The 17900-nt window shown below is 40.3% G+C and overlaps 1 protein-coding gene across 1 annotated transcript in view; it reads left to right on the top strand.

The window, feature by feature from the left end:
- Window positions 1-16511, top strand: part of LOC133995330 (netrin receptor UNC5D-like) — a 169712-nt gene extending 153201 nt beyond the window's left edge. Inside the window, exons 12-18 of the mRNA XM_062434681.1 lie at window positions 769-853; window positions 5781-5952; window positions 8535-8765; window positions 11516-11665; window positions 13120-13284; window positions 13544-13722; window positions 16313-16511. Of these exons, the coding sequence (XP_062290665.1) occupies window positions 769-853; window positions 5781-5952; window positions 8535-8765; window positions 11516-11665; window positions 13120-13284; window positions 13544-13722; window positions 16313-16511 (1181 nt within the window). The remainder of the gene's footprint in view (window positions 1-768; window positions 854-5780; window positions 5953-8534; window positions 8766-11515; window positions 11666-13119; window positions 13285-13543; window positions 13723-16312) is intronic.
- Window positions 16512-17900: the final 1389 nt, after the last annotated feature.

Raw genomic sequence — 17900 nt, 5'->3', positions numbered from 1 at the left:
AACCACTGCTAAAATCGTACAGAGCATCCAGTGGTGCATTTTGAAGCTTTCTGACCTTGTCATTGTTGGTCCACAGTGAAAATGTCATCGATTCTTCCAAATAACATGAACATGAATATATTTATTCACTGAAGTGATGAAGTTAGACAGCATTGGCATTTGTAACCGAGCAGCTCACCCTGACGAACCCAAACATTTTTCAGAGGATGAAGAGCATTAGTAAATACACACTTTTTGACATTTTACCAGATAAATTCAAATTTCATTAATTATTTTAACTTACATTATAAAGAAAATATTCATAAGTGTATATAATGTAAACCTGTGAAGCTCAGCCTATCACATTATTCAGGCAGCCCTTTTTTCTTGGCCTACATTCATCATCCTGTCCCTCGAGGGGCTTTATCTACTACAGCGTAGATTGGCAGTAATTGTTTATCATACATGAAAATGTGTTGTGTGTGTGTGTGTGTGTGTGTGTGTGTGTGTGTGTGTGTGTGTGTGTGTGTGTGTGTGTGTGTGTGTGTGTGTGTGTGTGTGTGTGTGTCTAAGAAAGACACAGTCTCAGTATATGTATGTGACAAAGAGTCTGCCAGCAGCATTGATTCACAAGACCTTCGGGACTTGCTTCAGTCACCTTTTTCTGTGGCCGTCACCTCTCTGGCTGTCACCTCTGGTTAAGAGACCTGACAGTCGAGCAGGTGTGTATGTCGTGTGTGCATGTCTGGCTATGTGTTAATCAGTTTTTGCATACCTCCTTCTCTGCAGGTATCAGTCTGTTGGTGCCTCATGGGGGGATCGCAGAAGACACTACCTGGGAAATGTACATGATCATCAACCAGGAGGACAGCAGGTGAGGGACTCTTACTGAGGCAGAGCAATCTGCTTTTTAAGCTGCTCTCTTTTAATCTTTCAACCCGTTGCACCACATCTCTCGTCTCTCATCCTGCCACAGCGTCTCCTCCTCTCTTTGCTTGAACATACACCGCAAACATGCATGGATACACACGGATCCTCCCATACAGAGAATACACATGTACTGCCACATGTGCTGTACGCATACACACATACAGATGCAGACATATTCACAAGCCAGCATGGGGTCCTTCCTCATCTTGCAGACACTACAGGGGAGGACATGATGTGTCACAAATACATTGGCAGCTGCACACAGATTGCATTACTGCCTTAAGCTACTGTCTCAGCACAGAAATATACACTCTATGGCTCTGGTAGCCTATTTTGTGTTTGTAGACATAACCTGACATTATCTCCTTCCATCATGACTGGTTAGAGTGGTGAATATTCTGAACTTTGTCAAGTCATGATGATCGGTGATATTAATCTGGTTTTTGATTATTGATCTGGAAGATGATATGCTACAAAGTTTAGGTGACTGTTCCCTGCCAGTGGGAGCTTAATTCTGTAAGTTTTCCATTGAGATTCACACAAAGCTATTACTCAAGGAGAAAATGGCACGATAGATAAGAACCGTTTGAAATGGGAGTCTAATACATTTGGCTTCTTTGCAACAGAAGCCTCAAAAGCTGTCTGACAACTTAAAGTCAGGTTTTTTTGGACATGTTCTTGATTTATAGCAGACAGTGTCAATGTGTCAGTATGTCTGTGTGAAATCCTGCTAGCGAGATATCGCCCTAACAACACTGCTAACAGCTCGTACTTCTCAATGTAATTCTATTTCAACATCCACGCGAGGATCGTGACATCCGGCGCAATTTGAAATTCAGCTGTCATCTCACCTCACGTTCACCCACCCACTAAGTGCCCAAAGTCAAATAGGTTAAAGATACACATCAAAGGTCATATATAGGTTGTGGCTCAGAGCTCAGTTATTGGGCTGGTTTCACACACCCCTGCCCAAATTCTCCCTAGTTCAGCCAAGCTGCTGCCCTCCAGGCTCCTGCTTTGCTCTGATAAGCCTGATGCTGTTTACTTCTCTGGCTGTCATTTAAGAAGCTGCAGGAGCTGTGCACCACTGAGCTGTCAGTCAAACCCTATCTTCTGACAGCTGCAGAGTCCAGGGGAGAAATTGGATCCTTTCTTCCTATTCAAACCTCGGCCATCTACATAAGACGATGCTTTTCCTCTGCAAAGAATAGGCATCGATCAGCTCTGGCTGCGGGTTTCAGGTGTTCACAAGAGCTTCCGATCGTCCTCTGGGTTCGTGTGGCGTTGTTTTGTGTGTGATCTTCTCCAGCTCAGCAGGGGGCAGTGGATACTGTAGTCCAAGGACAGAAAGATAGTGTGTGACAAAGTATGCCTCATATGATGTGACTCACACAAGACTGAGTGAATGAGTTGAGCTATATCATCCTTGGGGTTTTTTTAGCATACTTTGCAGGAAGCACCAACTTCTTTGTACTATCAATCCTAGCTGCCTCAGAGTTAAGAGAGTATTAGTTGTTTTAAGATTCAGATTATTTGGACTGTCTTTTTAGTATTTACTGAGTTCACAAACTTTATTTAGATTTAATACTTTACTAAGCTTCTTGAAGTCTTATTCAACCCCTATATTTATCCTCAAACCTGCTGTAGCTGATTTTTGGCCACTTGGCAGCAGCACAGCAATCTGTACACAACAGCACTACTCACATGTTATTACATTATGAAGTTGTTGTGGCTAAAGTGTTAGCAAATCATTGCTTATTTCCACATACAGCAGACACAGAACAATGTAAGCTTTATTTTTTAATCGTGTTTGTGGGCACCTGATGAATTTAAGTCCAGTATTCACTCCTCTTTAAACTCTATGTTTATCTCCACCAACTCCTGAGGGAAATATCTGCCGCCTGTCGATCTGTCTACTGTCTACTGCAGGGGCTTTTTTCTGAAAACAGCTGTCTGTGAATGCTGGAAAAAACACTGACGAGTGCGATGGCAGTCAATCGAAATAGTATAACTAAAACAATGAGCCGAATGATGCTAAATCGCTCTGTAGAGTTGACGAGAACTGCAAAGTTCGGTGAAAACTTTCATCGCTCCGAGTGACCTCTTTCACATTAAACACAGTCAGATCCATTGCTCATATAGAATTATGTATTAGTATAGCTTTAAGTAAAATGTTAACATAAAAATTCCAACTCTAAGGCTTATTTTTTTGTCTGTAACTTTGTGAAACTCTGACTGCTGTAAAAGCCTGAGAGACACTGTCATACTAAACCTAATTCCTAATTGCAGCCTGAGCAACAAAGCCGGGAATGTGATGAATGCTATTTTGTGAAAAAGTGAAAGAGAGATGTTGTGTGTACTGCACATATGAGACATGACTTAACTAATAACCTTAATATACTATCTACACTTTAACCATCATCCTAGAGTGATATTTCTTTGTTCTCATAACCACAGTTAGAGATGCTAAATAACTATCTTTAATCTTTGCTCACAGGCAATCTGGCTAATTACCATAGTCTCAGCAGCAGGTAACCTTGGTTTCCTCTGTGCCTGGAGCTGATTAGCACAAAAGTGCAGCTGCAGGGCTACGGTGCTGTCTAGAAGTGTGATTTTATTTTTAGACAGTGGATCATGGCCTCTTTTAATTTTTTAGTGTTGATTGGTAACAATATAGTGAAGCTTAAAGTTTCACACAGCACTCGACATGAGAAACTGTTAATATAACAGGAACCAAACATCCTCAAACACACGCTGTGCCATGTGGGAACTCATACATCAACATGCACCTTGCTGGTCTTACAGGTAATTGTTTCAGGGATGGAAACTATCCTGCATTAGTACAGTTGCTTTTTTAAATTATTTTGATTAACAGTATCTGTGTAACTGCTAGTACACACTTTGTACTTTATTCTAATTGTCATAGAGTAAAAATAATTTAATCAATTAATTAGTAAGTCGGTCAAAAGAAAATGAATTTACGTAGAACTATTTTAATAAAGCTATTCTTTTTTTTTTAATTCATTTTCTTTGCTTCAGCTTCTCAAATATGAGCATTTGCTGATTTTACGTGCTTTATATTATTTCAAACTCATAGTCTTTGGGTTTTGGACTGCTGGTCAGACTAAACAAGACATTTGAATACATCACCTTTGGCTCTGAGAAACTGTGATTTGCATTTTTCAATATTTTTTGATATTTGATAGACTAACCGATCAATTGGGAAACTAATTGATGAAAGTAATTGTCAGTTGCAGCCTTAATAGTATACAGTTTTGGTAATCTGTATACAAAAAAGCAATGTACTTTTACATTTATACTAACAGGAAATGTCCCTGTGTTGGAATGCCTATGGCAGTTAGTTTTTTCTTCTTTCATGTAACAATTAATGCATCTTTTAGAGCTGCAACTAAGTTATTTCCATCATCGTTTAATCTGTAGATCATTTTCTCAATTAATGGAGTAGTTGTTTGGTCTATAAAATGTAGAAAAATGTTTTTAAAATATGTTAATCACTGTTTCCTAAAGTACACGATGACGTACACAAAAGTGTTCTTGTGTCCCGACCAACAATCGACAACCTGAAGATATTCAGTTTACTATCATGGAAGACTGAAGCAACCAGAAAATATCAATATTTGAAAGGCTGGAATCAGACAATTTTGACTTTTTGTCTTTTAAAAAAAAGATTATTCAATCATCACAATAATTGGTGATACATTCCATTTTTGGCAACTAATGGTTTAATTGACTAATGGTTGATACTCTGATGTTTTTTGTGTTTTCTGAAATGTTTTTAGAGCAATCCTGTCTCACAAAAATTTAATCTGTGGGGCAGCAGAGTCTATCAACAGTGCACTCAAAAATCAAGTGTTTAATATGCATACAGGCTGAGAATACCTAATTTTGTGTGTGAACAAACTACATACTAAAAAGCTGCTTAGAATTTGTGTGGAATTGGGACACGGTTACTGACTCTGTTATATATGAAGCCAGGTGTTACAGTGCCTGTATACTGCAGTGTTTTTGTTTGTATGTCAAGTGTAACATATAAAAATCGTACTTTCATTCTCGCTCTGTTTGTGCTTCATATATTTGTGTGCATTCATGTATGTGCACTCTCACGTTGCACCCGTGCCTACATGTCAGGGTTTGTCTCCACTGCAGCTGTATTAATGATGTTGAGAAATATCCATGCTGCTCCAGTGACAACAGCACCAATATCGTGTCCTGTGTATGTGAGGTGTCCAGCCGGGCCAGCTGCATGACTGATGGTGGTCCCATCGATTGCTCTCAGTCTTCAGGGCTTCCAGCCAAGATTGGGCCCCTGGCCAAGAGCAGCTTGGCCCAGCTAATCTGTCACCGGGCTGGCCAGAGCAGGCTTCATAAGCTCCATCGACCCACAAAGCTTACACGCTGTGTGCTAAAGCCTGTCCTCCCCAGCCCCACTGTCCATTAGTCTTGGTGCTTTAATCTTCCTCTATCTGTGTGTCTGCGTGTCAGCTAGTCAGGGATTGATTCATTATGAGTGTCCGAGGATTTGAGTTTACATAGGCAAGGGTCACACTCTGCTATCTGAGTGTTTGTTTAGGCAGTGATTCATAAGTAGTGTGATTCTTGATGTTGTCCCATTCTGAAATAAGTGGGATATTTTTCTGTTTTGGCATAGGGAGGAAATAAATTTGACTTAATTTTATCATATACAGTATGTTTGCAATATCATGAAATATGTTGTTTTAATATGTGTCAATGTGGCGCTTGTATTTTCTCTTACCTTGTATATTTTGATTAGTATGCAAGACAACACCAAGGCAAATGTATTTTATGTGCAAACCTGATTGATTGCGTTCCCTTTTGCTTTATGTGTGCAGCACTTTGTCCGAGGATGGACCAGAGATCTTTTTGAGTCCTGCAGTCATGTATGGCCCACCAGGCCTTGACCTGTCCTGTCCGATAGCCATGACCATAGCCCACTGTGCTGAGGTTGCAGCTGATAATTGGACCATCCGACTTAAGAGGAAAATGAAGGACAACAAATGGGAGGTGAGGGGTTTTCTTTTACTTAAACTTCAGCCTCAGTTATCAGGTCCAAATGTTCAGGCAGAATGTTAAGAATTGCAAACACAAAACTTTCATCAGTGGCCAGAATATCAATACAATCTGATAAACTGCTATGACTTACTTTGATGAAAATTTTCATCCCACAGTGTAGTCATGCAAGCACGGAGCCGATTTCAGGGTTGCCAGCTCAGATTCGTCATTCTGTATCAAATTCAGCCTTTCAAGCTCTACCTCATGCTGTCATACATCCAAAAGAAATGTCAGACAAAATGCAAATGGCGGCTATTAGTCATTGAAATAGTCAATAGTCTTTTCCAGTTTAATGATAATGGTGTTTCAAAGCATTACTCTTTCACATATCTGGGAAGTCTGCTACGCAGCTGTTCACAGAATTAAACCACAACAAGTACAATTTAAGAACTCTAGATATATGTAAGCATAAGGAAATCTGTATCATCTCAATTATTCTTGAAAGTAATTATAAAGTGGGAGCAGTGAGACTTTGACTCTGACTGCTAGTGAGATGAATATTGAAACAGTGACTTGGGATTTATGTGGATCCCAGAAAAATACTGTTTATCCACTAGATTAAACTATTTTAGCATTATTATTTTTCATCGTTACCTGGTAACAGATGGAAAATCACTATTTTTCTTTCAACAGTGAGTCACTTTTAAATAAAGATCAAATATAGCGACATACATTATAAACCATAGAAACAATGGCGATTCATCTGCAAGAGCTTCTCGTAAAAAGGTTTAAGAGAAGATGGTTCTAGTTAAAAAATGATATTAATAAAAACTGCTAAAAGGTCAAAGAATTTATTCTTCTCTTACGCCTCAGTGTTCGGTCCATATCAGATAAAAACTCTTTTTTTTAAAGATTTAGTGCTTTATTGCTCGAAATGCAGTATAGTGCTATCTTAGTGATTGCTGCTGTTGGAATTTTTTTCACACTTCCAGCTTTCAGTAGAATAACACCTCGGAAAACGTCCTTCAACTCTGCCCCGTAGAGCTACTTCACAGTCTCACGGAGACTTGTTCAGACATCTGACTCCAATCCAAACACCCTCTATCCATTTTCTTGTGCCTTCTCAGCAGAGTATCTAAGATGCTCTTTTAATGTTTAACTAACCTCATCAAAAAGCTTTGGGGACCTCATCGAGGCAGCGTGACCCCAGAGCCTGTGAGCTTGCGTGACCCAAGAAGGCCTGTGGCTCTATCCCAGCCGGGTCCTTTCACTCTATGTGACATTTACACAGATGTAATTTGCCAGCAGACGTGTTACACAAAAGGGAGCTATCAAAAGACCCATCACTGGCGGGGGGTTATATTCCATCCGAAAGGAGAAAACAGGAGACAGAGTCAGCAGAGACGGAATAGACAGACGGAAAGATACAGACAGGTTCAGGAAAAGAGGAAGAGATGTTCCTCAAGAAAATGCAACACTGTGACCCGTCTCTGTCTGTCGCTGTGAAATAATGAGCCTTTTATCTCAGGAAGGATGCTTACTCAAAACCTAATCTCTGAAATTAGTGATATAAAGGGAGATGGAGGTCTCGCTTCCTCTCTTTCCTTCTCTCACCCCTCCTCTCTCTCGCTCCGTCTGCCTCTCAGTGCCATTCCCATTAAAGCTTGCACTTTTGTACCGCTAGAGTTTGACTCCATCATTTCTCCCTGGCTGCCTGGCGGGGATGAGCTATGTCATGGAGATCTTTCATGTCTGCTGCAGTGCTAATGGAGCAGGTTTAGGAAGCTCTGGGCCACTAAATTATCCTGCATTGCTTTATATGCCTTTCCCAGGCCATATGCAGAGGGGACCTGTGGGTCACAGTTATGTTTCAAAAGTGATTTAGGAAGGATTGAGCACAAGATGAGGAGCAATTGGCCATCGGATACAACTGCACCCTGCTAATCCGTTTTGTCAGTGTTACTGTATCCCCATCTGTTTAGTGAGATGTGTCATTATTCATTTGGCCCTCGTTCAGCTTTGCACAGTTACTGATCCTATCTGAGTCTATTTATGAGGGAAAGGTTCCAGTTTATTGTCTGTGAAGTGTCTTAATAATATCCTAAACAACAATAGAGTCACTTTTCAATTATAAAATGTTGGATCCATGCCTCTCATGGCTTGTTAACTAACTAAATGACAATTTAAATGTCTCTTTTTGCTTATTTTTCTGCTGGTAATAATAGATAATAGATACAGTAATATATCTTGCACGATTAATGATTGCAAGAGTTGCCTTACTCACATGTCATAAGCTGAATTGTGGTGAGCTTTCAGTTTGGTGGTTAAGTTAAAGCCCCCCCCCCCCCCACAAACATCTTCTTGGCAGTAATTGAAATATATGAATCATAAATCAATGCAGTCAGCTCAGCTTTGTACAGTTTGCTGCTGAATCCTCAAAAATCAAAAAAACGTCAACAAGACAGCATTCCTTTATTGAGATATTCTCAAAATTAACTTGCAAGGTCTAAAATGAACTGTTAGCTGTCAGAATATGTGTTTAATGCATCCAAACTAAATCTGCTCTCTCTTAATGCATCCTCCCCTGTCCAAAGGAGGTGATGTCTGTGGATGAGGAGAGCACATCCTGCTACTGTCTGCTGGACGCCCAGAGGTGCCACGTGCTGTTGGAGCATCCGGGTCACTACGCCCTGGTGGGGGAGCCGCTGAGCCAGGGGTCTGCCAAGCGGCTGAGGCTGGCTGTGTTTGGTAGTCCGGACTCCAGCAACTCTCTGGGCTTCACCCTCAGGGTTTACTGTGTGGACGACACGCCCCATGCATTTCAGGTATGGAGGAAAGACAAAGTAAAGCTGAGGTTAAAGGCAATGTCATTATAGTTTACAAGGTATTTCGTCACTGCTTTATTGCACCCCCGCCCCCTCCTTTAAATTTATGTGTGGACGTTTTACTTTGTGTGTCTTGCTTTATTTTTTTGGTTTATTTTATTTTTCTTATTTGTTTTTATAATTTTATCTCATAAAATGTATCTTAACTCAACTTAACTTAACTTAACTTAACTTAGCTTAATTTATCATATTTTAACTTAACTTAGTTTAGCTTATCTTAACTTATTTCATCTTATCTTAACTTAACTTAACTTAGCTTAGTTGAGCTTATCTTATCTGAACTTATCTTATTTTAGCTTATCTTATCTTATCTTATCTCAATTTAACTTAACTTAACTCAGCTTAGCCTAATTTGTAACACAATATCATTGAGGTACACCATCTGGGAACCATTAATCTCTGTACAAATGTTAATGGAAGTCCTATACTTGTTGAGATATTTCAGTCTGGACCAACTGATGAACTGAGAGAATGACATTGTCCACTCTATAGTTAGCAGGGCTAAACATTTCATTATTTCCAACCGAATTATAGTACATAGTATGACATAAATATATGATCTATAAAAAAAATGAAATTGGAAGGATTGGTCGATTTGGCTGTTTTTTTCCTGGAAGAATGGATGTCTGAGTTTTTGTACTCCACTGAGGATCTGCCTGTTCTGTAACATTGCCACTGGGAGATGCTTGATGACTAGGAGACAAAGAGGGACTTTTAATTACAAAGACAACAGATGCTCCAAGGTTGCTTCCCTGCCCTTTCTTTGCGAAATTTAATTTGTTCTTTGTTAATTAAATGTGTTTCAGCATTGCATTCCATGTGACGAGCGCTTGAACACGTTAAAATGAGACACATTCTCAGATGCAGCGCCGGGCTCATCATCGTGCTCTTGAGTGGCGCTTTGTGAAAAGTTTTACACTTCTCCTTGCAGTGTGGGCTCACTCAAAAACATAAGTACAGCCAAAAAAGAAAAAAAACAACTAGTAAAGTAATTTATTTCCTATCTTAAGTAGAGACGCAGCTTTTTCTGAAGTAGTGCTACTAGTTGTCTTGTGCAGCCACTGTTGCATTGCCAATAGTCCTGCTTCACTTATGGCTTCATTCAAGAGGTAGAATTGCATGTGAACAAAGAGAAATTGGATGTTGGTGCCAAGAGCCAATTCACTCCACCTCTCCATCAATCAAACGTGGTTATTTGTTCATTTGTTCTCTTTTTTTTTGTCGGCTTTTGTTTGTGCTTCATACGACAATTAATTTCCCCTGTGAGCTTCAAGCAGGAATTGATCAGGTTCAAGACAGCCTGTACGCTTTGTATTTCCCTTCACTGCACACCATGTGACTGAGAGGGTAAGCACCGTGCATGCAGGACTGACCCTCCCCCCGCCCCCTCCCTGCACCCCCTCATATATACAGGAAATGTAAACACAAACATTCACGTGCATAGCAGCAACGTGCACACAGATGGTATTGTTCTCCATAGATCTGGAGAAAAAATACAATACCACAAGACAGGAAGCCACAAAGTTTAATATTGACAAAAGACTTGCATCATTTGTTTTGATTTTCTTCTCTGTTTATGTCTTGTCTTTGTGTACAACCAATATGTTTGACAAACAATTTGGGCTCCAGCCTTGATCTGATTTTTTTTCGGGGGCTTCTAGCAGTGTCGGTTTGTCACTCGTGCAACCTGTCAGTTTGATCCATTTTCTGTCTGGTTACATGTCGTGAGCAACAGTGGCTCTAGGGAGCGGCTATTGAGCTTTTTTTCGACTTTTAAGGCCAATCGCACGGGATGCTTTGAAAGCTTAAAGATACGCAGTTGCACCACTCTGCTTTTAATTTTCATTCAGAGTGGAATTATTTTACAGCATGGACGCAACATTTCTCTAAATGTGCAAAGGAGTACTGAGCAGATAAAAATGAAACCTAACATAAATTAAAAGGTTCTTTGCATGTATTGGCATTACAGTCTTTGATTTTGGTTTTAGTCTTACTTTGGATATTCGTTTGTATTAATTTATTTCATTTCTTCTGAGTTTTGGACGCTGTAATGGTATGCTCACGTTGCAGAAACTGGTTTTAAGAAGAGTTTCTTATTTGGAAAAAATAATTTAAGTTCATGCAAAACAGCTGAATTCTCTATATCAGGGTTATTCTTTGGTATTATTATTCTGCTGATTATTTTCTTAATTAACCAAATAATCATTTTGTCTGTAAAGCATCTGAAAGTAGCGACAGATGCCCAGCACAATTTCCTAAAGCCAGAATTGCTCATGTTGTCTGATCAACAGCCCAAAATCCAAATAAAGTCAATTTAATGTTAAATAGAACATAGGAAAAGCAGCAAATCCTCACAATTAAAAAGCTGGAACTAGGACATGATTTAGCATTTTTGCTTGAAAAATTATTAGTTTGGTTAATTAGTTATCAAAATGGTTGTAGATGAATTTTCTGTCAATCAATTATTAATTAAATGCTTAATCAACTCACCATATTCATATTCCTTGGTATTAAGCACTGCAGTGAGGATCAGATTTGTCCATGTGTTTCCTGTGTGAGGATAAACTTGAGTCTTGCACTGAGTTTATCAACCATATCGAAATGTTATCTACCTCTACTCTCTACTTCTTTAACCTTTTACTCACTCCTGGAAAAAAACAAAAAAAACAACCAACACCTTTCCTTCTCAGGAGGTGGCAGTGGGCGAGCACAGCAGGGGCGGGCGGCTGCTGGAGGAGCCGAAAATGATGCTGTTCAGGGGGAACACTTTCAGCCTCCAGGTGTCCATCCAGGACGTCCCACAGTTACTCTGGAGCATCAAGCCTTTCACCACCTGCCAGGTAGGCGGTTTCTTCTAGCTGTGGGTTTGCTAACTTCTGTCATTTCGTGTAAAAGAACGTACTGTAAAGCGGCGAGCAGGTTTACTGTATACGTGCGGTGCGGCTCACTTTTAATTTAAACCGAGGTCTGCTTTGTCAGGGTTACAGATATCGGAAGAAGCTGCACACTTTCATCCTCTATGTCTCCTGTGCTCCACAATTAGAGCTCTCTCCTCTACTTGTTTCCCTTTTTGTTACTTGGTCACATCAAAGCCAAAGGACAGCAGCAAGGGCACAGCAGGAGATCACTAAGGCTAGCTATCTCACCCACTCACACACACCCCCTCACGAAATAAATTATGACTGCCAGGCAGGCGCACACACACACACACATCTCATAGTTATCTTCCTAGGGGTCCACATGCTGCATGTTCTGCTCTGCCCTGTGATGTTTATCCCACCAGTGACATCCTATTAGCAGAATTAGCCCACCATACTGCCTCCAGAATACCAACAAGGCTTTTCTTGGAGAGGGAAGAGCCACTGTGTAAGAGTCCTACAGGGAAAATGACTGTAGGCTTTCATTCAGACACTACTCTTGCCTTAAGGAGGCTTTTACAAGTAGCCATGTTCCTGTCTGATGGATCTGAAGAGAGGGTGATTCATCCGTAAAACACTGTTTTTGACCTGTTCTCACAGCGCCACTGTCTAGGTCACACAGTAGATAGTAATGGAAGTCAAAATTGGACTTTTAGATTCCATACACTCACAAACTCTCTGATTCTTTGCCATATTTCGGCTTTTTAGAAGCTTTTTAGAAGCTGGGTAAATTAAGGCATCCCTGTCCTAATTCCATAATCACGTTACAGTTCCTGATCCAACAGATTGGCATTTACAAGCTTCAAGGCATATTAGAAAATATCAGAACTTGGGAAAACAAGATATAACAAGCCAACATCGTGGTAAATATGACTTGGGAATGAATGTAATGCTTTGGGCTCTACTTCTTTGTGGTATAAATTTGTATAATTACATATAGTATATACCCTAATATTGTGGACTTAGGTCAGTGTTATTTATCAATTTAATGATTAACATGCTAGCAAGTCTGTAGGGTGTAATGAAACAGTAACATAAAGTAAATTAATTATTTCTTCCAGGCAGCTGTAAATAAAATCATAATAATAATGAAACAATTTGTATATTCTTGCACTAATGACTCCAGCTCTCTTACATTTTGTCCCATGGGCTCTAATGCCTTCTGGTTCTCTCTGATGGTTGAACTGCTTGATTAGGTAACATCAGTGATTGGCTAAAGAGGCCACTCATTTGGAGTTAATTAATCATGTAAACAGCAAAGTGGGTGGCAAAGCAGGATTCAAATAACGAATGTCTTTAGCGGGGGGTTTAATGACTTTGTTGTCTCCCCTTTAATCGTTCTCCGTGTACGCCCTCTATCTCTCCTCGCGCCACAGGAGTTCTCCTTTTCTCAGGTGTGGGCCAGTAACCAGCGTCCCCTGCAGTGTGCCTTCTCTTTGGAGCGATACAGCCCCTCCTCGTCTCAGCTCTCCTGCAAGATCAGTGTCCGACAGGTCCAGGGCGAGGAGCAGATACTCCAGGTCTACACGTCTGTGGTGGAGGTGAGTGGCACTCGTAGGAAGGGACAATTTGTTCTCTGTACGTGGGCAGTCATACGGCTTGTTAATAGGTTCTTTTATTGCACTGAATAACTCTTGATTTGATTTAAGAGCTTGTTTAATGAGCCTCTCAGGGAGCTTTTCATATATAGATTGCAAATTGTCTTGAGTCCTTGTCCTTGTCTTCATATTGAAGTACTGAGATTTTCGGCTTCAGTATCAAGATCACCCTGACACCTATTTCTTTCTCACTTGCCACTAGAATGAAAAGGGAGTGGTTCCCTTTTTCACTCAGTCGGATTGTACCATCACCTCTCAGACAGGGTCAAGGGCCTTTAAAATCCCCCTGTCCATCCGTCAGAGAATCAGCGCCACCTTTGACACCGCTAATGCCAAGGGGAAGGACTGGCAGCTCTTAGCCCGGAAACTCCACATAGACAGGTATGAATTATAGCTCCATGAAGCCTTTATTTCATTCCCATTCTTCAATGTACCCAGTTGCCATTCAGCTATCGTTGAGTCATCTATGTGTTACACAATACTGGGATATACTGTATGAATCAGTGCTTATGTTTTGTTCATGTGTTATGACAGAATAATAGAATAATGACTAGAAAGCAGAAATGCTGTATCTTCTGCTCTCTCTCCACTTTGAGTACTATTTTTAATATGGAATTTAGGCACCGTGTCTGCCTTAATCTTTCATCACCAACCAGCCTTCGGTAACATACCACACTGCTGATTTCATTATAGATCTAGAAACACATGCACAGAGAGAGAGTGGAGGGTGGGGGGATGGGGGTGTAAGGGCCAACATAAGCATAGGCAGAATAACTGCAGAGAAGATGCCATGTTTTGCAGAAATCTGAAGGAAGGTCTCAGACCGCTGACAGGCCAGCCTCTGGCAAGAAAATGTGTTCATGTTAGCACTCCTCATTAGCAGCATCTTTGCATGTACTCCATCCTCCCAACCCCTTTGCTAAACTCTCCAGAGGTGGTGCCAGGTCAGTGTTTGCGTAGGCTGTGGTGGATTTTAGTTGTTTGGTGGTGGGTGATCTCTATTTGTGCTTCAGAAGAGAAGTCATTAATCAAGCGCTTATAGCCATGAAGACTCTCAGATCTGTGCAGTCAGTTCCATCAAGCACTTGAGAGAGAAAGTACTAAAAGTGAGTATTCTGTCTCTCCTGCCAGTTGGAGAAACGTGAGAGGGAAAAAGTTAACTGAGAAAACTGTGACAGAAACTATGTGATTAAGGAACTCCACTTTAACTGAGTCTCAAAACAAACATCTGTGACTGAGGCATGGGGAGACGATTTTAGAGCCTTTTCAACCCAATCGAACACACAAGGAAGCATGTAATGGGAATGTCCCTACCTAGTTAAGCTGATTGTTGTAATTATTTCTCTGAATGTTTGGGGAGCGTCATCATACCGAGGAGAGTAAGTGAGAATAGAGAGGCAGTAAAGGAACTCACAAGGTCTCATTGTAATGAAACAGTGCACTCTGTTGGATAGGTGTCATAACAACAGCAGAGGAGGCACATTTGTTTTAATGAAATCTTGCTTGGAGTTTGGTTTCCTCACACAAAATAACACATGTTCACACTAACTCAATTTTACTGTACCCACAGTATTGTTAGTCTTAAGTCAAACCAATTTACTTGATCTTTGCTGATTATTACTGACTGACTTATAGTCAGAACATTTTCCAATTAAAATACAAACATTGCTCAGTCTCATTTGAGCAATAATAATATTTTTTATAACAGTCCATAAATTAAAACATTTTTTTAAACTCTCCTTCCTCTCATAAATGTGTTTTTCTTCTTGTTTCTTCAGTTGGATGCTTGAGCTTCACTGTGCAGAATGATATATGTGCAGAGTTTGACACTAGAAGGCTGTTTTCAAAATCATCTGCTGAAGGGGGGAAGTTTCTCACGGCTCACCTTGAGCTGAGTTACAGAAGTGTGCATATAAGAAGGATTTTGCGACATCTCAACTGGTTTGGAGCCAGTGTACAGCTTATACAGTTGTGATGTGGAAACTTGAAACTTCCAGAGCACAGACACTGAGAGTGGACTTCTCAGTGACATAAGAAACACGTTTATTTGCCTATGTTTCGGGTTTTTCAATAGTTTTTAATTCAGAAAGACTAGATTTCTATGTCTGGATTGGATCTATGACGATTAATTTCTTTAGCTATGAAAACAAGTTGGAAATTCAGGAATTATTAAATAACAGGAGACAATGTATGTGTTATACGCAACTACACAAAATGAGTCTACCCTGAGAATGCTGAAAGGGACACTCCACCAATTTTATACAGTTCAGTTTACTAATCATGGGGAATACTACTCAGCCTGAGAAAACAGCTGTGTAATATCTTTACACAACTAACTGTAATTGACTCACTGTAATATCAGTGATGCCACCAGGGCTATTTCAAAATTTAACAGAAAGTCTTGAGTTACGAACTGAAGGATCAGGGGTTTGTTAAAAGCACTGGACAATTAATCTAAATTTTGTTGAAATTGCAATATGGCCTACTGCAATTTTTATCCTACATACTCAAGAAAAGGTCTTTGTTTGGTACAGGACCCTGCAAAAATCATAATCATAATAATTTGAATATGTCTTCAATGAAAATGAGAATAATGATGTAAAAATTAGAATTCCCTCTAATATCACAGTATCACAATATCAATCAAAATAATCGTAATTAGATATTTTTTTCCAAATTGTTCAACCCTTGATCAAAGGGGAGTTGGATTATGAAAATTGTTGGATCCAGCATTTTTGGAGCTTGACCCGTACGAGGGTCAAGTTATCTCAGCCTCTGCTGCTTTGATTTTTCCCTCTTTTTTTATCTGTTTTCTTCCAATTTTATCGTAGTACCAAAATGTCTTATCATAGTCAGTTCAAAGCAATCACTTCATTACTAAACCACCATTAACTTACTTACTTGTTCTCAGCAATTACTCTCTGCCATGTGATCCACACTAAAATGATATTCCCTTTTCCCTGGCCTGTAGGAACCTGTGCTATTTTGCATGCCAGGAGAGCCCATCTTCAGTGATTCTGAGTCTGTGGGAAGCTCAACACCAGGACTCAGGGGATTTGGATTCGCTGGCCAGTGCCCTTGAGGAAATCGGCAAGGTCCAGTCCCCCAGGGCTGCCACGCTTGGCTTCAGTAAAGGAGAGCGGGACTCTGAATTCACTAAACTTGGGTAGGACAGGTCGACAGCAGATCAAAATCATGACGAACCTTTACTGCATGAACACTGATGATCAGTTGTGCTAGGTAACCTATGGTGTGGAGGAAGAGATGCAAGAGGAAACAGCAGGGAAACTCAGTTTTGGACTGTTACTAAAGGAACACCTCTGCTAAACCAAATGGCACGTACAAACAGACGGCAATCATGCAACGACTGAGAAAGAGAGAGAGGAAAGAGAGAGAAGTGTTTGTGTTACTGAGAGGCACCAGTGAAACATTTTGGAAAGGGATATAGACATCTCACACCCATCTTTGATTGAGAAATGTCAACTTCTGACACTTTTGAAGACCAGTTTGATAACCTGTACTCAAGGATTATGGATATCTGTGTGAAGAGGACTCTCAGCATGGGAGGGCGTACGTTTTAGACAGACTGCCATTCAGGCGGGTGTTGTGACCTTCCCATGATAGGACATGCTGACATTTGCCCTCAAAGTGTTTAGTGTAATGTCATTCTGTTGTCATTCATTTCCTATATCTCCTAATGCTTTTCTTTTCTGCCTAGTGTCTCTAACATTTGGTTAAAAAAATATTGGATATTAATGTTGTCAGAACATATCGTCAATACTAATCAGGGTAGAGATACTGAGAGCGATTGTCCACACTTATTAGCATGTGAAAGAATCTGATGATGCCCACATGAAGGCTTTTACAGTGATTAATTGGTGTGGATCACTTGGATAACAATCAGTATTAAGAGACACACACATGCACATACACTGTAGTACCCCGAGGCACTAATGTTGCACTCCTGAGAGGAACATTTTCAACCCCACAGGCAGACAACATGGTCAAAGCTGCAGAGGAGGATTAGTGATGTGTGCTGCATCTGGCAAACCAGCCAGCAATGCACTGCATCCCATAACATCCATTAACAACCAGCCTCTGCTTCGTTTGTCTTCATAGCAGACAAATTCAAGCAAACTCTATTTGAGTGGTGTGTATTTGCCCCCTGGGACTTCTTGATTTTTGAATTTTGGAGGGGCAATTTTTTTTGTTTTTCAGATCACAGCTTTAAACGTATTACCTTGACGTCTTTATTTGGAGATCTTTTACTCCGTCTTCTCTGTCTTCACTTCCCAGGCAGAGCCAGCATCCACTTGAACAAAGGTATCCCAATCAGGACGATCCACACATTCAGTTACTCCACCTGCCCCTAAAAACTTAATAAAGTGAACTTTGTGTTGAACTCTGTGTTGGCTCTCTCTTTTCATCTGCTTAATCAATTCAACTCTTGAAAGGCATCCCACATACTGTACGGTCAAGAAATCAGCCACAGTAAATATTCAAAAAATGCATTCAGCAAAGAGATGAAACAGAGACCCATACAAAGTCCAATTTTCAGA

This window comes from Scomber scombrus, chromosome 15, assembly GCF_963691925.1.
Source record: "Scomber scombrus chromosome 15, fScoSco1.1, whole genome shotgun sequence".
Taxonomy (NCBI): Eukaryota; Metazoa; Chordata; class Actinopteri; order Scombriformes; family Scombridae; genus Scomber; species Scomber scombrus.
The sequence above is the reverse complement of the archived record's forward strand: the minus strand, read 5'-3'. Positions and strand labels throughout refer to the sequence as shown.